The sequence below is a fragment of the Penicillium canariense genome, assembly GCF_028826845.1.
Source record: "Penicillium canariense strain IBT 26290 chromosome Unknown utg000002l_segment0_segment0, whole genome shotgun sequence".
Classification (NCBI taxonomy): domain Eukaryota; kingdom Fungi; phylum Ascomycota; class Eurotiomycetes; order Eurotiales; family Aspergillaceae; genus Penicillium; species Penicillium canariense.
The window spans coordinates 3,226,588-3,248,625 of record NW_026622729.1 but is presented as its reverse complement, the minus strand read 5'-3'; the positions used below and the strand labels follow the sequence as shown (position 1 = coordinate 3,248,625).

At 50.8% G+C, this 22,038-nt stretch overlaps 7 protein-coding genes across 7 annotated transcripts; all 7 read left to right on the top strand.

Annotated features, from left to right (window-relative positions):
* Positions 1-544: 544 nt before the first annotated feature.
* N7482_004372 (uncharacterized protein) lies at positions 545-1,660 on the top strand (the record flags this gene model as incomplete). Its single annotated transcript, XM_056686497.1, has 2 exons — positions 545-660; positions 718-1,660. 2 exons carry the CDS (start codon positions 545-547, stop codon positions 1,658-1,660), a joined length of 1,059 nt encoding a protein of 352 aa, XP_056545239.1.
* A 258-nt stretch (positions 1,661-1,918) lies between these two features.
* On the top strand, positions 1,919-2,362 carry N7482_004371 (uncharacterized protein; the record flags this gene model as incomplete). Its single annotated transcript, XM_056686496.1, has 2 exons — positions 1,919-1,943; positions 1,992-2,362. The coding sequence occupies 2 exons, from the start codon at positions 1,919-1,921 to the stop codon at positions 2,360-2,362; spliced, it is 396 nt and encodes a 131-aa protein (XP_056545238.1).
* Positions 2,363-3,227: 865 nt separating this feature from the next.
* Positions 3,228-5,405, top strand: N7482_004370 (T6SS phospholipase effector Tle1-like catalytic domain-containing protein; the record flags this gene model as incomplete). The annotated part of the gene is made up of 2 exons (XM_056686495.1): positions 3,228-3,981; positions 4,054-5,405. The coding sequence occupies 2 exons, from the start codon at positions 3,228-3,230 to the stop codon at positions 5,403-5,405; spliced, it is 2,106 nt and encodes a 701-aa protein (XP_056545237.1).
* A 6,294-nt stretch (positions 5,406-11,699) lies between these two features.
* On the top strand, positions 11,700-13,068 carry N7482_004369 (NAD(P)/FAD-dependent oxidoreductase; the record flags this gene model as incomplete). The annotated part of the gene is made up of 2 exons (XM_056686494.1): positions 11,700-12,790; positions 12,870-13,068. The coding sequence occupies 2 exons, from the start codon at positions 11,700-11,702 to the stop codon at positions 13,066-13,068; spliced, it is 1,290 nt and encodes a 429-aa protein (XP_056545236.1).
* A 1,189-nt stretch (positions 13,069-14,257) lies between these two features.
* N7482_004368 (SNARE domain- containing protein) lies at positions 14,258-14,782 on the top strand (the record flags this gene model as incomplete). Its single annotated transcript, XM_056686493.1, has 3 exons — positions 14,258-14,283; positions 14,412-14,520; positions 14,624-14,782. The coding sequence occupies 3 exons, from the start codon at positions 14,258-14,260 to the stop codon at positions 14,780-14,782; spliced, it is 294 nt and encodes a 97-aa protein (XP_056545235.1).
* Positions 14,783-15,531: 749 nt separating this feature from the next.
* Positions 15,532-16,181, top strand: N7482_004367 (uncharacterized protein; the record flags this gene model as incomplete). The annotated part of the gene is made up of 2 exons (XM_056686492.1): positions 15,532-15,624; positions 15,681-16,181. The coding sequence occupies 2 exons, from the start codon at positions 15,532-15,534 to the stop codon at positions 16,179-16,181; spliced, it is 594 nt and encodes a 197-aa protein (XP_056545234.1).
* A 3,756-nt stretch (positions 16,182-19,937) lies between these two features.
* N7482_004366 (arrestin family protein) lies at positions 19,938-21,993 on the top strand (the record flags this gene model as incomplete). The annotated part of the gene is made up of 5 exons (XM_056686491.1): positions 19,938-19,999; positions 20,056-20,199; positions 20,267-20,585; positions 20,647-21,072; positions 21,133-21,993. 5 exons carry the CDS (start codon positions 19,938-19,940, stop codon positions 21,991-21,993), a joined length of 1,812 nt encoding a protein of 603 aa, XP_056545233.1.
* Positions 21,994-22,038: the final 45 nt, after the last annotated feature.

Sequence of the window (22,038 nt, the reverse complement as noted above, 5' to 3'; positions counted from 1 at the left end):
CAGCAAGTAGGCGTGGAAGGAAGCCAGGAGCAAAATCGTCAGAATGCAGCTTAATATGACGCGAGCCTGTCCATTTTGAGTCCGACGGAACGCTATCAACCGTCGTGGTGAGGATATTCGAAGAATTTCGGGCTGAAGACACAGCCATCGGCGTCATCTTCGTAGGAGGCTCGGCATTCGATCTAACCGCATGGGGTCGCATGTGCCGCTGGCCCAGCAGAGCTTCCGATGATTGGCTCATCTTGATGTATGCGGAGATAATTGTTTGGGGCTAATTCGGGCTCTCCGGGGCGAGTTGATTAGCATTTCAGGAGGCTATGGGGCCACACTCCAGCAAATTGGGCTCTTGTGGTTCGTGAGGCTTAAGGTGCAGCTTTTGAAGGCGCAGGGCTGGTGATCATTTACTGGACTTGGATGTTTGGAGCGCTTGGTTTGCGAGCAGTTGACCTTGTGCTAGGGAACGCCAAGGCAAATGGTATTTAAGATGTCAGTTTTCCATTTAGAATCATCGACTCATTCTCCAAGGACGACCGAAGCCGATAAAATGAGTTCTGACGATGAGGTAGTCAACTACTATAAATATGACCCGAGCCATGCACTCCCCGCGGTTTTCGCCGGAATCGTGTTTCTGAGCTTGGTTGCTCACACTTGGCAAAACTTGTAGGGTTTGAAATCACATACAAAGATCTTTAAACTTGCACACTGACTATCTCGCAGCCGATATCGCTTTTGGAAAATCACCTTCTGGGCATTTTGGGGCGGCTTACTCTTCACGATAGGCTGGATCCTCAGATGCTTCAGCAGCTATCACCCGGCAAATAAGAACCTCTACATCGCCCAAGCTATCTTCATCTATCTGGCTCCACCCGTTTACTCCGCCGCTGCCTACAATATTGTTGGTCGACTGATGAGCTACCTCCCAATGCACGCCGTGTTCAACCCCAATCGTGTCCTTCTCGTGTTCATCTATGCCGGTGCTGCTGTCGAAGGTATCACCGTAGCAGGCGCAGCAAAGAACGCCGGTGCAGGAGACGACCTGGACAAATATAAAAGTGGCGGTGTCCTGATTGCCGTTGGTCTTATCTTACAGGCAGTCGTCGAAAGCCTGGTGATCGCGATTGTGGCGATGGTTCATACCAGGGCCGCCAAAGCAGGAATAGTCCCTCGCAATGTGACCATCCTCTGCCTGACACTATACGGAACTTCGACATTGGTTCTAATACGCTGTATCTTCCGCGCTGTCGAGACTTTTGAGATGTTCGACAACCTCGGCTGCACCGAAACTTGCGGGCCCATCCTGAGCAATGAGTGGTACCTGTTTGCCTTCGAGCTGGGACCCATGTTGATTTTCACATTTTGGATGAATATACTGCACCCCGGCCGCTACCTGGCTCGCGAAAAGACACGCTATCTTGGACTTGATGGTCGCATTGAGCGGATGGGACCTGGCTGGAATGATCGGCGGGGTTCGTGGAAGACTTCTATCGACCCATTTGATTTTCAGGGAATGATGAAGGGGGAAGTCTCCTATGACAAGTACTGGCTGAGATCCGAGGAGTGGCCTATCTGCAAAGACGGTAGCTTTGCCGAGGGAACTGCCTCGAATGTGAAGTCGTTCCAGCCGAATAAAGAGAATGTTCTGTCCGCTTCTCAGGTCTAGAATTGGGACGCATTCTTGTTCTTCCTTTGTTTCCCCTCCAATTAGAGGAGATTGTCGTAGTTAACCTACACCCTGGCGTTGATTCTGTTATGTGTCGAAATTTAGCGACTGCTTGGGCCATTTTGGATTTACAAATGAACCACAGGACCCCAATTATGGTTGGAGGAATTCTCAGTTAAGGCCCTATGTACGAAAAGGAGGCTATTATCCACCAGTGCTAGCATTGCTGTGATCATCAGGCTCCCATTCCTTATTATTATGTGGGTGCTGATCTCTGACGTGAGTTACTGGCGGCCTACTCTGAGGAAGAGAGAAGACTAATTTCTTCCAGGCAACATATACCAAATTGCTATATGGTCGGTCCTTATAAGTGGTCTCGAAAACACGGCAGGTAGCCTCATCACGCTTCGTCCGCTGTTCCGTTGGCTGTTGAATGGAAGTATGTCTTACGGTCGAAATGCACCAAGCCGTCAAGATCAGCCACTCTCCTGCCTGGGAAGTGAAACCCTAAAAAGCGCCCCCAGTCCGAGCTATTGGAGGCCTGATCTAAACCTCAATAGCGAGATAGTTGTGACCAATCCAGTATCTCCGCCACAATCACACAACTCTCGCGATGACGGGAGACGGTGTATCCCGAGCCTGGACCACCCAATTTATGTAACGGAGTTACGGTCCATAAACCATTTGCACAAAGTGTACTAGGGCGAGAAGAATCGCACCACTTCTATGAATAGACAAGCAGTACCTGTGTCAGTTGTCGGTGCATAGTCGTTCCAAAAGTCCATACTTCGAACTTGATCTCTTAGAATATAATTCCAGCCTGCTTTTCTTGCTCTAATGTCGCATTAATTGCTCTCCTGACCTCTTTAGCTACCCTTTCCCCAATATTCTGCACGCGTAGGAGGGTGTTACAACCATTGATCACTGCTGCATTGAATACTATATCTGACGTCTATTTTACACTCTCAGCCCCAGCCACCCGCTAGGCCCAGTTGAAGGCTGTCAGCCTGACGCCCCGTCTAGACGGCTAGATCATGACAAGTGGCTTCAGATGTTTCCCACTTTGCCGATCGGATTTTCTATGTGGGTGTGGACCTCGCAATAGTCAGTCTTGTGCAACCCCACTGTGTGTCCGTGGGCAAGCATGAGGAAGCTCATGCGGAGGTTGCACCAATGATAGACGGATGGTTTCCATCCGTGGCAAATGCGCATCGCGATTGGTTATTGGTGCAGGTTCAGCTGAGGCCCCAGGCGCGCCACTATCGTATTATGTAGGGGCTGAACAATAAGCGGAAATGGCGGGGTAGCTGAATGATTCTCACTCGGCCAAGTGTCCTAACCTGCCTCGACGGGTGGAGTAGGGGTTCGTCCGAGCGTGCTGAAAGTGGATAAGCGTCCTGTCGGTTCATGCAGACGGTCTGGTAATGGGATGGATCAACGCGACGAAGTCAGCCTAGCCGAGAACCCAGCATGCAGGGAAAGAGTACATAAATAAAACCTGGCGGACCCTTTTATTTCGTATTTTTTGCCAGTCATTTTGGTGACGCTTGCTCGGCCTTTCTTAACAATGGGTGCAGTGGATCTCTGTGAGCGCCGCGGTGATGACCCTCTTCACCAAAGGTCAGATACGAAGCTTACTCCTGTGCGGAAACGCATCATCATCTGTTGTGATGGCACATGGCAGTCTGCTGTTTCAGGAGAGAAAAACGTCCCATCCAATGTCACCCGACTGTGCCGCACGTTGAATCCGGTTGGAACCGACAAAGATGGTAATCAATGGCAGCAGGTTGTCTGGTACGATTCTGGAGTTGGTACAACTGCGCTTGCCCTGGGTGATGCCATTGAAGGAGCGACCGGAGTAGGGATGGAAACGAACGTCATTGAAGCCTACAATTTTGCCGTCCTCAACTACAATCCCGGCGACAAAATCATGTGCTTTGGGTTTTCGAGAGGGGCTTACACCGCTAGGACCATTGCTGGACTCATCTCCGACATTGGGATATGTCAAAAGAGCGATCTCAACAAGTTTCCGGATCTGTGGGCGGTCTACAAAAAGGTCAAGCATGGAAAGCGGTTCCACCGCAGTGATCTATGGTTCGACTGGATGTGGGGCAAGGCCGATGAACATCAAGGCGCCGGCGACCAGGACCATCGAGAGTTTGTCTATGAGAAGCCTCCCCAGGGCGACTGGGCTCAGGAGGGGTCCCGCGAGGTGGAAGTGGTGGGTGTCTATGACACCGTGGGTGCACTGGGAATGCCAGAAGTGCTAGGCATTAAGCTCCCCTCCTCCCAAGGATGGCACAACGTTGGCCTATCGCATAGTAAGACTTGATGCTTTTTCCACCGTCGTGATATCGCCTCCCATACACACAGCTAATCACGAGCTTGCCCAGATATCAAAAACGCTTTCCAGTGTTTAGCGTTAGATGAGAGGCGACAGGCATTTACACCGACTCTTTGGTATCTTGACAAGAAGACGGCTACGAGGGAAGAGGTGGAAGCTCGAATACGCGACGAGGACCGGGCGGAAAAGCTCTACTGGGAGATCTTGCAGCAGGCCATGGACCTCAAGGCCGGAGGAACAGCCACCGACGAGGATGTCAATTCAGCAGCCCGAGAAGTCAACCAGGCCGCAAGAGCCTGGAATAGGGCCACCCGCAAGCGAGTGAAATACCAGAACAGATTGGAATTGCACCCAGTTTTGCGGCAAGTCTGGATGCCCGGATACCACATCAATATCGGTGGAGGTTCGAATGACACCTTGAAAGACGAAGGTGATATGGAAAACATGTCCAACATCACTTTCGCGTGGATGCTGGATCAAATCAAGGGCTATGTATCGGTCAACGAGCGGATTGTTTCTGCGGAACAGGATGATCGTGAACGACATGTCGAAATGCTCAACATGAATATCATGAAGGCGGACACCACCATTGCGGCGGAAAATGCGAAGTCTTGGGCAAAGTGGATGTGGGCCACGACAAAAGCCACAGCATCCGCAATTAGGCATCCTTCCAGAACGCATAAACAGGCTACCCAAGCACGGCTCCGGACCTATGGCTGGGGGACAGGCCATATGACAGACAGCTTCACCATGATGTACTGGCTCAACGGACAGAAGAGACGCACACCGGGCGAATATGCCAAGGAATTCGGGAACTCCCTTGGCGATACTTGCGAGTACATCCACCCCGTGGTGAATTTTAGAGTCAAGTGGTTTGAGGAGATGAACCAAAAGGACCCCTCCCATCCGTTATACAAGCCAATTAACCCGAAGGTCAAGTATGAACGCCGGAAGGTGGTGGATAAGGAGGGCAACCCGTTCTTTGAATACGACATTGGGGGTTGTCTCAAACCCCTGCCCGAGTGGAAACTGGGAGGATTGGACTCATACGAGAGATTGGTTATTGCTGGCGACGCGGCATATGATTATGTGGATATCCTGGATGAGGAGTTGAAAACCGGAATTCGGACAATCCGGCGTTCTGCCATATCTGCCAAGGACTCTCCAGCTGAAAGTGCTCTGGCGACTGTTTCGGACTATGCTCTCAACCCGTCAGTTGTGCCAAAGCCTAGTGCTTCAGTTCCAGCAAGCATGGCGGACGAGACTGTCACCGGGACATACTGTCGGGATCCAGAGAGCGATATTGATCTGACGCCGACATATCCTCACTCAAAGACTACCGACTCCAAGTCATTCAGCACGGTGTCTTCTTTGCAGGTTTCTAGTCGAGAGGTATCTTGAGAGTCACAACTGAGTTTCACAACTTGTCTCTTACTGCTAAAGTGTAATCTACTTGCAAGAAATTACGGCTGCATGCTATTGTACGATATTGTTTGTTCGTCATAATAGGCACATATTGTTGTTATCAACCTCGAGATTTTCTTGATTGTTATGACCTCGGTTACTCATTCTGGAACTGGATTTTGCATGGTAAATACGAAGAGAGGGAAATGGAGTAAACTTGAATGGTCATTTGAAACTAAAGAATAAAGGACATTGCCATTCAACGTAAAAAGTCTGAGCTGGGTAAGAATATTGAACTGAAAATCAATAGTAAGGCGCTTGGTAAAATCTGCAATGGCAGAAAACATTAAAAAATGCTGAATCATGTTAATGAACGGAGTTCAATCCGAGACCACTCAGATCTCCAAGGCCTGGAGAACCTTCTTCACCCGACGAATCTCCTTAAGAAGAAGCAACCACACCAATCTTTGCCAGCATCTTCTTGTTGGGAAGCCTTCTATATTGCAGATGGATGGACTTTCCTGTGTCTAGAATCTCGACGCCGTGTACGCGGTTGTAGAGCAGACGTAAGGCCATCAGACACGTTGGAGCTATAGTATCGTCCCTTACGTCTGCTGTATAACCGTGTACACGGCGTCAAGTTTCTAGACACAGGAAAGTCCATCCATCTGAAATATAGAAGGCTTCCCAACAAGAAGGTGCTGGCAAAGATCGGTGTTGTTACTTCTTCAGGCTGTTTCTCTTCGGCAAACCCCTCTGCCCGAGCTAACTCCTTCTCAATCGTCTGCTAAATCTCAACATAGTTATTAGATGTTGGGTGTATAAAGCCTATATACTCAGTCTGTATATAATCCTCAGTAATATCTATATCGCTGTCATCTTCTCTAGGCTCGTAATCAGGGTCAAGGTCTGCTAGTCGTAGTTATTCCTTCCCCCTTATCCGATTAAGCATACTATCCTAAAATATACAAGTAGCGGGAGCCTAAACCAGTAGGTTCGTCCGTATTAGATTCCTAGATAGCTATACTACGTTTCTTTTTCGCTACTCGTATATTCCAGGATAGTATACTTAATCGGATAAGGAGGAAGGAATAACTACGACTAGCATACCTTAACCCTGATTACGAGCCTAGAGAAGATAACAGCGATATAGATATTACTAAGGATTATTTATAGACTAAGTATATAGGCTTTATATACCTAACATCTAATAACTATATTAAGATTTAGCAGACGATTAAAAGGAGTTAGCTCGGGTAGAGGGTTTACCGAAAAGAAATAGCCTAAAAGTATAATAATACCGATCTTTACTAGTACCTTCTTATTAGGAAGCCTTCTATATTTCAGATAGATAGACTTTCCTATATCTAGAATCTCGACGCCGTATATACGGTTATAGAGCAGACGTAAGGCTATTAGATACGTTAGAGCTATAGTATCGTCCTTTACGTCTACTGTATAACTATATATACGGCGTTAAGTTTCTAGACACAGGAAAGTCTATCTATCTAAAATATAGAAGGCTTCCTAATAAGAAGGTACTGGTAAAGATCGGTATTATTACTTCTTTAGGCTATTTCTCTTCGGCAAACCCCTCTGCCCGAGCTAACTCCTTCTTAATCGTCTGCTAAATCTTAATATAGTTATTAGATATTAGGTGCATAAAGCCTATATACTTAGTCTGTAAATAATCCTTAGTAATATCTATATCGCTATCATCTTCTCTAGGCTCGTAATTAGGGTCAAGGTCTGCTGGTCGTAGTTATTCCTTCCCCCTTATCCGATTAAGTATACTGTCCTGAAATATACGAGTGGCGGGAGCCTGAACTAGTGGGTTCGTCCGTGTTGGATTCCTGGATAGCTGCACTGCGTTTCTTTTTCGCTACTCGCATATTCCAGGACAGTATGCTCAATCGGATAAGGAGGAAGGAACAACTACGATCAGCACACCTTGACCCTGATTACGAGCCCAGAGAAGATGATGGTGATATGGATATTGCTGAGGATTATTTGTTGTGGAATTCCTTTTTGACTTGAGCCTTCGCCCGGTCAAATTAGTGCAGCCACCCAGCGAGCCATTGCCAGGTCGCTGCTTAAGCCTGAAGCCGATATTCGCAAGATGGGAAAAATGATTCCGCAGAACATCGTGTTCAATTTGACCGGGTGACAGCTCCCATGCATGTGAATCAGCTCCATCACTCAGTTCAAATAAGTTATTGTGTTCTGGTGAACCGTCACCACAGCATCAAGGACGGGCCATGTCAGCAGAAAGGCTCGCAGCTGGCTGGTGCAGTCAAAGCCGAGGTAACCGGCTAGCCGCGACGGGAACCAGAAGAGGTGGGTCGGCCTTCAACATGCGTTAACGCATGCTTCTTTGGAGAAATATAGCATGGGATGTGGGCCTGATAGCTTACCTGGCTAGCTTTGCCCGCCTCAGGGCTCTTGCTGGCAGTGGAGGCCATTGTTCTCTTGGTCTCAGGATGGTCTGTCTCTCAAGTCAGCCAGGTGCCTCGGACGAGTTTCGACGATGCGTTCTGTGGGAAAGTGTGTCTCTTGCGTGGCTTAATGTGCTGATGGCTTCAACAAGCTTAACAAAGTGAGCTTCAGTGGTGAGGATCAAGCTGGAGAGGGAGAGAGGGCTTGTAATAGTGTGCATGGATGAATGAGGGTTTCAACTGAATGTGAGAGTTGGAATATCAGGAGATATGCCACGGTGGGATTACTTGCCTGGTGAAAGCGGGAGAATTCTTAAACGTAGAGAGGAGTGTTTTGCGCAATGAGGAGGAAGTGGGAATGATCCTCTCGGATCAAAGTGAGTGTTGGATATCAGGAGAAGTGCCACAGTGTGATTTCTTGCCTGGTGACAGTGAGAGGACTCGCAACCGCGGAGAGGAGTAGATTGCGTAGTGGTAATGCAGTGAGAATGAGCCTCTCCGAAATCCTCTGGCTCAGATGATTCCAAAAAGCTCAAAGAGGGGAGCTTTCAGGGTGGTAAACAACCCGATAAGTTTTTTGAATGAAGGGTGTTGATGTAAAAGTGGTGATGTGAAGGAGAAAGAGATGGAACGGGGAAGACAAGTGAGATTTGAGTCGTTGCCTACCTGACTCACAGAAGTCGCGAACATGTGGACCTGATCTGCTAATGCGAAAAGAAAACTCCAAGGTGTCGAACTGATATTTTGATTCAGGTTACATGCATAAATCTGTGGACCATAATCTAGACTAAAATGATACAATGGGCAACTTTAACCATTAAGTTGTGGATGCATCAAATACGAGGGGAAATTTCACTATTGATCTATGTTACTGGAGAGTGGGTGTCACTTGTATGGTAGCCCACAGGCAGAGCCAGCGACTGCCTTTGGGAATTATGGAGAGACCGGCAATCATCGTACTATTCAAGAATAGAAAGAACTCAAGACTGCAAGGATAGGAAACAACACAGTAGACCCAATCTCTTGCGCATGGATATTATTTATCGAAAGAATAGTGGCCTATATCGGTTGTAACAATGCTTCGACCAGCGTGTCAACCAGCAGTAGAACTTTGCCCAAACAGGGTATCCAGGCTGCACTTACAGCCTGAGTCCACCCAAGGAGTCTTGAGTAGTCAATATAATCGACTGGCGGTGCAGATAAAGCACACAAGAAATGCAGTCCACACAACATACAGATTTCTCCTGACTACCTACCTCTCCTGACTACCTAAAGATGAGTTTGTCTAGCTCTGGACAGAGAGGTTAATTGGCCCTCGGGAGATAATTTTATCCTAGCTCCAGTGGAGCTTTGGTCCGTACAGCATGGCTGCTGACAAATTATTTGAGAGCGTCAACCACAGAGAAGTGGTAGAATTCCCGAGGCAGGTCTTCATTCATGAGATAGAGGAAAGTGGGCGGGGTACAACGTCCGAAAATAGACATCGTCATCAATATATCCAAGCACGAGCCTACATACGCTAATATGGTCAGCGACATCAAGCAACTCCAGGCACCCACTTTTCTAAGTGTAAGCATTGTTTACGGTTACTCTTATAAGTGAAGTTCGACATTATCGCCGTCGTGAATTGTGCCTGTGTCACCATGCTCTTGGGCTTTCAGGAAACCTGTGGTTGCAAGAAGAAGATGGAGTTTGAACAATGCGACGAGCGCCGCGGAACGAACGTCAGATGCCATCCAGTCAGGAAGGTATTTGGTAAAAACTCGAACAATTACTGCTCGAGGCACCTGGTCAAGCCAGACGCGGAGGTGAAATTTACGGATCAAATGGGGCGGATTATGGAAGAATAATCCACTGCATGTGAGGTCGAGCTGTATTGTAGGTTGGGATGGCTAGAATAGATCCGCTTCTGGGTTCTCCTTCGTCACTGCTCGGTAGTGTGGCTGCAATGTATTAGCAAATGGACAGTATATGACCATCATTCTCTTCTTCGAAAGTAGCCTCCTGTCCGAGCAGACACAGGTAGCTCGGGTGGCTGGACTTTTCCTTCGCCACTCGATCTCCATAGGAGCTGTGCCTGTTCACACCACCGAATGCAGTCCAGAAAGCCGTCTTCCGCATGAACTTTGTCTCGAGCCTCGTACCCCCATTTTGTGCCCCTGGTGCCGATAATATCTTTTTCAATAGGAAGTTGACACCCGGCACATGTGAGATTCCGCGTTCAACTCTGCCAATTTGTTTATCATAATAAGGGAGTGCACATGACCCCATGAAGTTGAATTTTTGATTTTGGTCAAAGCTCCCCGGTTGAACTTGAGGGAGTGCGTGCGATTGCCGTCTGCAAGCTAAAGTAGCCTGATGAAGAGAAACGATCGTAATGCGGGACTTTTGTACAGATTCATTCATTGAGTATATTCCAGGCAAGGACTTGAATGACCTCAGTTGGCCTAATTCGGCTTTGGTCATGTGTAATTGCTTTCGGACTGAGGCGAGAGTCCGCACTTGGGTTTCCGGAGACTCCTGGAGGCATTTAAAACAGTATCGTTTCCAGGCTAGTATGGATATAAATGCGCCGAATTCGCCGCAAAGAGTGCATGCCTTGGTACATAATGCCTTATCAAAGTCGAGTAGAGTGATGTCGACGGCAATTCGTGTTCGTATTAAGGCGCAGAAAAGGTTCAGCCCATGGGAGACTGCCCTATGATACTGGTTGAGAGAGTCTACCATCTGTCTCGACCTGAGATTTATCTGTCGAAATTTGAATAAAGAATGCATATCCAGACGGTATAAGGTGTCAAACAAGAGCTCGAGGGATAGCCGGTCGAGGGAGCCAAGTCCAATACTTGAAGTCCGCTGGAAGGGTGTTGCTATTGACGGATGAAAATCGTTGTGTTCGCGATGCGAGTACCAGATCACGGACAGACAGTAGTCTTTACGGTGGTAAGCGGTGGTTCGAATAATGGCGTCGTTTTGTTCGTTGTCCAAGCAGAATTCGGTAGAAGAGCGGTATCCGCGGGGCATGAGAGTAGCCATTCTCGAGATTTGACGATACGCTTTAGTGAAAGGGGTAGACTTCGGCAGGAACCGTGAGACCCCAGTGTCCCCTTGAACACTCCCCAGAGACAGATGTGTTATGTTGAACGACGCGATATTGAAAGATGCGATATTGAAAGATGCGATATTGAAGGACGCGACTAGACCACGGAACTGAGCAGCGAGGGACCATTGCACGGGAATTTCAATCTGCTGGTGTCGAGGGGAAGCCAATCCGAAATTAGAATGGAGAGTGACTGGCAAGCATTTACTGACTCAGTACTCAAAGCCTTCAAGTCTCACCGGGCGAGCCTTGATGCTCTATCAACGCCTACTTGTTTGATTAGGCTCAAAGATAAAGGTCCTTTGAGATACTAGCTCCACCTCCAGCGGTGAATGTTGCGTGACTTTGGTGTGGAGGGGGATTTCATTGTGGCAATTGCGCATGAATTCCTCGAAGGTTGTATTTCGGTTGCGTGCTACTGCATGATCCCCTGCCTTCTCTGCTATAAAAAGATACCTTTAATCTGAGGAGTTGTGGTCCGCCATCAGCTTGCTGAGAGAGAAGGGGGCTTATAATAGACAGGGAGGGGCGCCTAGGGCTAACTGGGCTTATCAGCTGATCAATACCTCGGCAGAACGATTATCCCAGAATGTCAAGTAATCAGCCCCATATAAATTCGGATATGGCGCGTTACAGTAGGTGCCCACATTTACCGTGAGGTTCCATACGTTTTAACACCCGCCCCACCCCGCCGCCATGGATCTTTTTTGAAGAATGTGACCCCCTGTCAAGCTCGAAGTCATCATATCACTGTGAAAAATGTCTGCTTCAACGAGCAACTCGATCATTATTGTTGGCGCTGGTGTCTTCGGCCTCAGCACCGCCTTGGAACTTAAGCGTCGCGGCTATAGCGATGTCACCGTTTTGGACCGGTACAATCCTCCAGCTGTCGATGGAAGCAGCGTGGATATCTCACGGATTATTCGAATTGATTATGCCGATCCCGTCTATTGTCAAATGGCCTATGAGGCATATCAGGGATGGAAGACCGAGTACAAGGATCAATATTACGAATCAGGCTTTGCGCTCTTGTCGGAGACACCCAACAATGACTGGATTTCGAAGTCTGCGGCGACTGTGCGGGCCAACGGCGGTACGGTTGAGGATCTAGAGGATGGGGTGATGCTGAAAAAGTCGTATCCGAATATCCAGTCTAACTTGGGTGGCATGAGTGGATATCTCAACCGGAGGGGTGGCTGGGCCGACGCTGCTGGAAGCATTCAAAAGCTGGCCGCTCGGTGCAGTGTGGCAGGCATCTCGATCATCAGCGGGCCTCGCGGAAGTGTGGTATCTCTTGTTCGGGAAGGCTCTAGGGTTGTGGGGGTCAATCTTGCGAATGGAAGCTCTCTTCGTGCTTCTCAGGTCATCCTGAGCACTGGAGCATGGACGAACCGACTTTTGGACGTTGCACATGCCGCATCATCTTCTGGGCAGCCGGTTGGCTTCATTCAACTCACTCAAGATGAAGCGCGTTCTCTGGATAACACACCCGTCATGATCAACATGTCGACTGGTGTCTTCGTGTTTCCTCCGACGCCTGGCAGCAACATTTTGAAGGTTGCCCGTCACGGGTACGGATATGCCAATGAGGTGACGGTGCAGGATGGCGGTGCGAGCCGCACCATCTCGTCGCCAAAGTTCGACAGCAGCAACTCAGAGACTGGATATCTGCCCGAGGATGCTGATGAGGATCTGCGGAAGGGTCTGCGTCAGTTCTTCCCGGAGTTCGCCGACCGGCCGTGGCTGAACCGCCGTTTATGCTGGTATACGGACACTCCTAAAGGCGATTTCATTATCGACCACCATCCCACACTACAGGGTCTTTTTGTGGCTACGGGAGGAGCAGGCCAGTAAGTTGCTTCTCCGCAAGTGTTTCAATCTCTTCATCTCTTCCACCCGCTGGTGATGCCACACTAACACGTTTCTCAGCGGATTCAAATTCCTCCCTGTCTTGGGCAAATATATTGCCGACTGCTTTGAGAACAAAGCACCTGAGGAACTACGACAGAAGTGGAGACTCCAACCGGCACCTCGTGGTGCCTCCAGTGCGTATAGCATGAAAGGCGATGGAAGTCGGGCTGGTCCCCCTTTGAGAAAGCTCACTACAATGGAAAAGGCCAAACTGTAAATAGATTTATGAGCCACATTCCCTACATACTAGATATTTTCAACTGACCCATCTTCAAGTAAGCAGTGCAGTTTACGTGGTTGTTGTAGGAGCCACATTCAGCCGTGTCAACTCCCACTTCAACGTAGAAAATTGTTGAGATCATCCCGAGTTACAATACTGAAGCCAAACAGCAGGGCATTTCAAGCTATTTCCACTTACACTGCTTACCTATGCTCCCCAGCAACCTTGTGTAATCAAGAATGCTCTCTCGTTCGCTGATGGACATGCACCATAAAAGGCATGGCTAGATCACTGATTCCCATGCTTATGAACTCCTGAATCTCGCCCATAAACCCATTCCTCCGAGCCCTGCCTTTTTCCTGCGTTTCTGGGACCCCAAACTCAAATTCACTTAACAAGATGCTCATCCACTTGTAGATATCGGTCATGGCTACTATCTCACCCATATATTGGCGGCCTCCCGACCAGAATGCACGAGCAACCTGGCCTTGGTCGCCAACTCTGGATTCTTCCACCGTGTAGGATCGGAGACATCATGGTCGTAGCCGAATACCTTGGAGTTAAGATGGAATGCATGATTACAAACGGAGATCATTGTCTAGTGAATCCCACTTAAGAAAGTTCTCGGCCCATAGTGATCGATGGAAAGGATCATAGACCGCGGGGCTCGTCATGTCCAAAGAATGGTTCTAGAATTTCCAGCCTTTTTCGATGAAGTCGGGACAGACTGAATGGCCAATTACGCGCGACTGTTGTATATGATACATGATACGATGGCAGATTCGCATCTTTCATCGTGGAATCAATGCGAATAGCTGTTGACCACTCGGGTCGTGAACCGCCATCGAGACGTGACCCCGCTGATCTACGTCTGACTCAGTTCCATTCCTTTGAGGTCATTGATCTTATCTTATCTTTCCCTGCTTCTCTCCAGCAGATGGCTGCTCTCCCACTCCAATCTTAGTAATAGAGATGATTGGCCATTGCATGGCAAGAGAGACAATTGAAGAACGTTCAAGTTCAAGACTCCACTCCGGCCGAGGCCAAAGTGGGTCACATGACCTGTCACATTGGCCGCTCCTCGTCTTGAGCCACCACCAGGCGTCGACGTCCCTTCTCCTAACTAACACCCAACTTCTCAAACCACCTACAAGACACAAGCGGCTTTCCCTTCAAACCACCCAAGATGAGTGATGCTTATGAACGCGAGCAGTATGTTTCCCTCTCCTCCCGCTCACCTAGCACTGTCGGGTGGCTCCCTCCAGCTAAACGCCCCCTCGATCTACCTTTCTCGAGCCGACTGGTCACTGAAGCACCGATTGCTAATGCTCAAAGTCTAGGCAGAATAATGCGCTTCTTAACGGCCTCTCATCCAAGGTCTCCGCTCTCCGATCGGTGACCATTGACATCCATGACAACGCGCGCGATCAAGATACGATCGACCACTCGGTACGTCTCGATGGATGAGCATACGAGCTAAGAAGGGCGTCCCTGGGCATTCGAGACTAGTTTATTTTCTTTTCACCGTGGCTGACATACACTTCTTGCACAGAACGAAGTCTTCTCCTCCCTCTCGACGAACCTCAAAGGCAGCGCCTCCCGCCTGACAAGGATGGCCAGGCAAGGCGACACTGTCGCAGTGCTGAAGGTTGCCGGTATTTGCATCGGAGCCGGCCTTCTCATCTACATCATTCTCGGCTGGATCTTTTGAAGGGCCGCGCGTCCTATGATCTTGAACTGGTTACCTGGGTCGCCTCCGCATTGCCGCTCCTAAATTTACGTGCTGTCCAACCTTGAACGCTCTCGCTGGTCCGAGATGCGCTCCGATACCTCGATATTTCAGCCATGCCAAGCCATATTTACCGGCGTACTTCAACACTCCTAGCCCTTGTCTTCCTCTCCCAGCCTGGATTTGATCACCGTTGGGCCATCACACCATGAGATGAGCCTAGAGTTTCAGCAAGGCGGATCAAACTTGAACAATCTGTCAATATTTTGTCTTTCAATCACTAGATTGACGCGTTAACGACTTGTGCAAAATCACCGAGTGGGATTATCTCTGTTTGCGAAGGAAATAGCTTGTGTTTGCATCTTATACTTTGCTCTCAGGCTGCTTCGATTCTTGTGTTATTAATTTTGATATGTCAACATAACTATTGCCCACATTGTTCCTGGGCCTAATATATTCGTCCAACAACGTTTTTTCACTTGGGGGTGAAAGTGTTCGTCTGGTGACCAGCCATGTTCAGTGTGGTTAGATGTTCGAGAAGATAGCGGCAAGTCTAGATCTCCGCCAAGCACCATGCGAGTTCTCGACCCGCGCCAAGTCATTCGAGAGGGTGCATGTGATATCTCAATTTATGCTATGCCGCACTTGTTCGCTCGGCATTCCCAGGATTTGATCGGGTTTGGCATCATCACAAGCCCGGGAATGCCATTTTCGGCAACAGTTCCATTGGAATGCCAGCTCCAGATTCGGCGGACCAGGGTCTTCGAGGAAAGTCGTACAAATTGCTCGAAGCGGAAAAGTCCGTCAAGGATATCATCTATGGGGTAAATTGGAGACCACGATTAATACGGAGGTGACAATTTCACATGACTGCGGGTAGTTCGTCGTCTTCTCCTATCCGGACCTCGCCTTCCGCTTACCTCCAAGAACACACACGCGCTGCCAATCTTGCCCAGGCATTTGGGTCATCGGGCCCACTGGTCCTATCTCTCGCGCCCCATTGATCTGGCTTTGGCACTGGCCAGTCATCATGATGCCATCCCTGCATTATCAAGCCTTACTGGCTGGCGCGGCCATAGCTACAGTCCTCTTGTTCCTGATAGCTCAATTCACACGTTCGCACGGTCATGGTGGCATGGCCATGTTCCACGGTCATCTACCACCAATTCCAGAGTACGCAGTGAGCGACAAGCCCAAGCTGCATGAAGCAGGCAGCGAACACCTTGAGCCTGAGTTTCGAGCAACGTCAGCAGCCAGTCAGACAAAGAGTGTGCCGTCAGCCATGCCATCGAAACAGTGGGATGATGCCTGGGACGATAAGAACTTATGGCCCGAATGGTCGAGACCCTCTCCGACAGCTACATCCAGATCATCAGGCTGAGCTCTGCCCACGAATCATACCTCGCACATGGTCTAGCAGTATGTGCGTTCGAATCTGGACTTTGAGGCGGCGCAACTCCCGATTCTGCATTGGTCTCTTGTCCTTTGGAAATTCGTTCGCGGTACAGTTGAACTGCGCAACATGACCCTCGAGCCTCCTGAAGACAGAGCAATCACCGGCCCAATGAACGAGCTAAGAGGCCAATGTGCACAAGGTATGCTTATCATCTTCATCCGGGAGGTCGCAGTTTGCTCGGAGTATATCCTCGATATGGCCTTGTCACCGGCTGATTCCAGGCGTTTCAGCTGTAAGTCTTGCTTATCCGCATAAATGAAGCTGTCAGGACGATAACTGTGGAAAGTTATGTGCTTGATCAGGTCAATGTGTCTGGGTTCCAGGCTGGAGCATGAGAGAATTGTTTTGTTGGTAGCGTGGGCCACCAGGAATGGTCCATTGCCTCACCCCCATTCGACAATCTAGATTTGGTGGTTGATATCTGTCTTCCGTTTGGAGTAGCTTCGGTTGTCCATGTTTACCAAATATACTGGTGTTTGTGCTGTGTCTGGTGTGGCTTGGGAGGGCCCCAGAAACCCTGTTTTATACATCTTCGCGCTGCCGTCAAATGCGAGTCTCCGCTCTTCCACGCTACCTGTACAGAAAAGGAATTTCACGCCATCAGCCCGACCGAAGGCCCCTCAAAATCTGTCCCATATGGTTCGGTCGCATGGCACGGCTGGCGCCGCTGACAGCGCAAAAGTTCTTATCCCCCCTTGGCAGGCCGGGTCCCACCTGAGCTCGGCGGTTACTCCATCTCTCAAAATATTTGCCGTCGATCATCGGATGGAACATTCAAGCAATTATCTCAAGAATCCAAGCTAGTGCACCGCCAAAGTTACCTAGTTCGTTTCAGGGACAGCGAAAATTCACCGCAAAGCTCTGCGTCAGTCTTGCCTCATGCTTGCCCGCGGTGGGTCGCGATCTGATCCACACAGGTCGAGCGTGCCGCATCCCTGGGCGGCGACTGGCGCGAACGCTGCGGACCCCCACCGGCTTGGCGGGCTCAGCCCAGCCTCATTATCTGCCAGGTCAGCTCGGAAGATATCAACCGAGCTGATAAGGCTAGCCAATCCAGGCGGCTTTCTGTGTCGGAGCTGCAATTTGCCCTGCGCTGCTCGTGGGGCTTCCGGTGCGGGCTGTTGGGTGCTTCGAAGAGGACTTGCCACCAAGGCGTCATTTGGGCTGTCCAGGTGGTCCTTTTGGGGAGGGTACCGAGATATTTACGGAGTACAGAGTACAGGTTGCCGGATCTTGCAAGGTCGAGGAGTTAAATCGATTCCCGCTATCGAGGGTGCCCACAATTTTGACTTCGATGACTCGGATGATGTGATAATATCTGCCCCACTGGAAACTGGGCCTGGTTCTGGAACGGCCTCACACCGGGCGCTAGAAAAGCCGCTCCAAAGGGCAGGGGCGCGCTCCACGAGAAAGTTCCGACCCAGGAAAAAGCTCACGTCAATGATCTACTCCGTAGTGGGGCCGGGCAGGAAAACCCTGACGAGGACCTTGAAAACTGGACAGCATTTGTCAATATGGTTAGCAGGCAATGGGGCTGATCGGTGATCTACTGGCGAGTACATTTGCCATTTAGCCGTGTCTACTCCGTCAATGTCATGGACTACGTACTTGCTTTGTTCTCGAAGCAACTAATGTCGGTGATGGCGAAAACCAGATGATGGCTATGGTTGGTATTTCCCTAGTCTCCTATTCTGTAGAAGCTCGGGTAGTGCGCGACATCCTGAAACACCCACGCGATGCACAGCCAGGAGCAGGGCGACACGGAGGCGTGTCGTCGGGCAGAAAAACCGGGATGAAGTCGGGATTCCGGTGACGCGGGAATGCCCGAGCCTACAGGCGGAGGCATCCCGACCGCGCCCGTGGCCGGCAGACAGCCCGAGCCAAGCCCGTCCACAAGGCCAGGGCCGCATTGCCTACTCCGTAGTGGCATCCAATCTGTGACGCGGCATTGATCTCGGTCGCACAAACCACCTCCAGCGGGCCATTGGCCCGTTCAATCCAGCCCGCTTAAATGCAAGCCAAGCCCTGACAAGCAAGAGGGATCCATACAGTGCCCGAGACCTTATCTCTCGTGGGCATGGCCGTGGTCCATCTGGCCATGGTTCCTGGACACCACTCACGTCAGGGCTAGCGAATCGTCATGCCATAGCCCAAGGACCACGCTGGGCGTGGTGTTTTGGCATGGCCGGTGAGTAGTTTTGACATCTGCACAGTGGGCCTTTTGGGCAGATCAGCTACGCGCCCAGGCTATGCCCGGTCTGACCCTTAGCACGAAACGCTCAGGGACCCGTCAAGGTCTAGGGCTAGGGGTGGAGTCGGAGTACACGTACGGAGTAGTTAGTAGACGGATCGTTCCGAAGGGGAAATGATCGGGAGTGGAGAGCTGAAGTGATAGGCTAGGCCTGTCATTACTGCGGTAGTTAACGGAGGTGCTGGATGGCATGGCAGGCTCGCATGGGCGGGAAGGTCCATATGCTTTTCAGGCACTTTGATGATGGTCTGCAGGAAAGGAGAGCAGAGGAGAGCAGAGGAGTGCAGAGTTGACCAGAAGCTCCGAACAAGGGTGCATGGGAGTTACTACATCGTCCACAAGAGTCTCTTCTGCAGAGTGAATGCGGCAGCTCATGTAGGGTTATCGTCCCGGCCCCTGTGGCTTTGTGGTACTACTGCTGGCGATCCGCATGGGCCTTGGCCACGCCTAGCCTCTGCGCGTCAGGGCGTGCATGATGCCGAGCTTACCCGACTAGCTGCAGGCCGGGTCGCACGAACGTAGGGCCAGGGGGGTCCTGCAGCCAGAAGTCTATATAGACCATGCAAGATACCGTGACTGGTGGCAGGCTGCATCACATCCTGGAATGAAGTGCAGGCAAAGCTCCGAGGCAAAGGTGATTGTGCTGTGTAACCTGGATGTTGTGCAGAGGGATCGTCGAACAGGATCGATCGAGGGACTGTGCGGCAGCGGCGATCCCGAGGGATGGCGTGATGGGATGATATGGATTATGGATAAATGAAGGCCCCGTCGGGCTGAAAAGTGAAGGGTGGGCTGAGGGAAGACTGTTTCACGGACAGGTATCCTGTACTTTGTATGTACCAGCGCAAGTACAGTAGAGGTAGAGCATGAAGTAGTTGAACGTATAACTATATGAGGCACATGCTGCAGGCCTTCATATGATGCCATCAGTAAGCTGACGTAAAAGTCATTGTGCCAGATCAACGTCAATCCCCAAACCCCGTCTCACGCTGACTTTATCTTGTCTTTCTTTATCTTCCCTCGCCTTTTCTTTGTCCATCCTGGACTGCGTACTCCGTACTCCGACAGAACTTTTTCGATCCTCCCTTATCTTTGTGGCTTAGTCAACGGCCTCGCTGCACCTCCGGTCCTATCGCCACCCACAGTTGTATCCGGAAACGGCACTCCACTTCGCAGTGGGACCCGTTCAGTCGGACCAGACAGCCATTCTGGACATTTTCCCGGTAGATCAGCGCGATAAACCAAAATCCGACTCTTGTCATAGCCTGACCCGGTGGTTTATTTTTTTTTCCGCTGCTGGATTTTTTGCCCTCTCACACTCCTAAACTGCGACATTCTGCTTCCCTTTTGCCTCACCCTCCCGTGCACATACGGTCCTTCCCTTCGGTGATTCATCGCCGCCCGATCGCAGCGGTGGGCAATAACTCAAAATGGCGCTCAGCTTCTTTAGTGGCGCCGGGAGCGCAAGCAATGCCAAGTACTTCGATATTCGGTAAGTAGTAACCCGCGTCACGCCGGCGCGCGGACATTTACGCTGACCAGTCCCAGGTTGAACGATGAGTATATCGTTTTTCGCGGCGGCGAACATGAGGCGGCCAGCGCTCACCTAAAAGGCACTCTGGTGCTGTGCCTGTCAGAACCCCTCACCATCAAGCACATTCGACTACAGCTCACCGGCATGTCGCGAGTCTGGTATGTGATCCCGAAGTATGATGCGACCGGAAAGAAAACCAAGAATCTAACGAGTTGGTTCCTGCAGCTGGCACCTCCCTTCCAGTTCGACCGCCGGCGGCCGCAAGTCGTGGAGAGAACGAGTCTTTTACGACAAGACATGGCGATTCCGCGACCCGGGCAAGAGCAAGACCGAAATTCTGGCGGCAGGCAACTACGAGTACCCATTCGACGTGGTCCTGGAGGGTTCCATGCCCGAGAGCGTGGAGGGGTTATCGGAGACCTGGGTCATGTACCGCTTCAAAGCCGAGATCGGGCGCAAGTACGCTAAGGATATTGTCGCACGGAAACCCCTGCGGATTATCCGCACCCTCGATCCCAGCGCTCTGGAGCTGTCCCACGCGATGGTAAGTGGGCGATCGGCGCCGGTCCGGGCCCGCGAGAACGATGCTAACAAGATGCTCACAGTCGGTGGACAACATTTGGCCGAACAAGATTGAATACTCGATCAGCACTCCGACCAAGGCAGTCATCTTCGGCACCTCCATTCGGGTCGATTTCAAATTGGTCCCGCTGCTCAAGGGGCTGCACATCGGCCAGATTACGTCACAACTGATCGAAAGCCACGACCTGACACTCAACCCGGAAGATCCCGACTCCATCCGGAACACGTACAAAACCACCCGGACCATTTTAACCGACGATCATCAAGTGGATGGAGATAATCTGGACATTATCGACGAGGCGGCCGAGGGATACCAGTTCATGCGCTATCTCGATATGCCACAAACTTTGACCCGGTGCCTCCAGGATACCGACACCAAGGGCATCAAAATTCGCCATAAACTGAAGTTCCGCATCCAACTGCACAACCCCGACGGCCATATCAGTGAGGTGAGTGGGGTGGAAATGCTACCGCCTGCTTGGTTCCGAGCTAACTCTTGCGATTCTCAGCTGCGCGCTACACTTCCCGTCTCCATTTTCATCTCCCCGAACATTCCCATTGACGAGAACAACAACCTTCGCGACCAACCCCCCGCAGCTGCTCGGCGAGAAGCGGACGAAGTCGCCCACCAGGCTCCTCCTCTTTACAGCGAGCACCAATTCGATCAACTATATAGCGAGCTCGACCCGAGTGGCTACCGCACCCCAGGCCCCGGCAGCGGTGGCCCTGGAACACCATTCGGCCCTCTCAGCCGCAACATCTCGGCCGAAAACCTTGCTTCGATGAACGCTCTCACCACCACCGATATCTCAGCCTCAGCACTGCACAGCCGTCTCTCAACACTGAATGCAAGCCGTTTCGGTCAACCATCCCCCGGCGACCAGTCTCATGACTCGCCCACCGAGAGCACCCCCAACTCCCGACAGCTGAATGTTCATTTCGGAGATTACTTCGGGCCCTCTTCCGGCTCCAACTCACACAGTCCACACACTCCTGGCAGCCCCGTGCTTTCCCGAGCTTCTGATGAGGTGGACCACGAGCGAATCCCCTCCGGCATGGCAACGCCCTTCCACCCTCAGTATGCGGAAGTTGAGACGCTGAGTCGAGTACCCAGCTACTCGACCGCGGTGCGTGCCGCTGTGGGTCCTTGTGACTCGAACCTCCCCGACTACAACGCGGTCATTGCAAGTGACCTGCCCCCGCCGCCGGTGCTTCAGTCTCCGGAGCAGGCTTACCTGCGCAGTGGCCGCATGAACGGAATCTCCCAACTCTTGGAGGTTAATCGCCCCGGATCCTTCCCCGCGCCCGGCAGCAATGCTGACGATGCCGAACGCAGGCTCCGATTAGTACAAGCCCGCGCTAGAGGATGAAGATCACCCGGACGACATCTTCTACCTCTCCTTTCCCCATCTTTC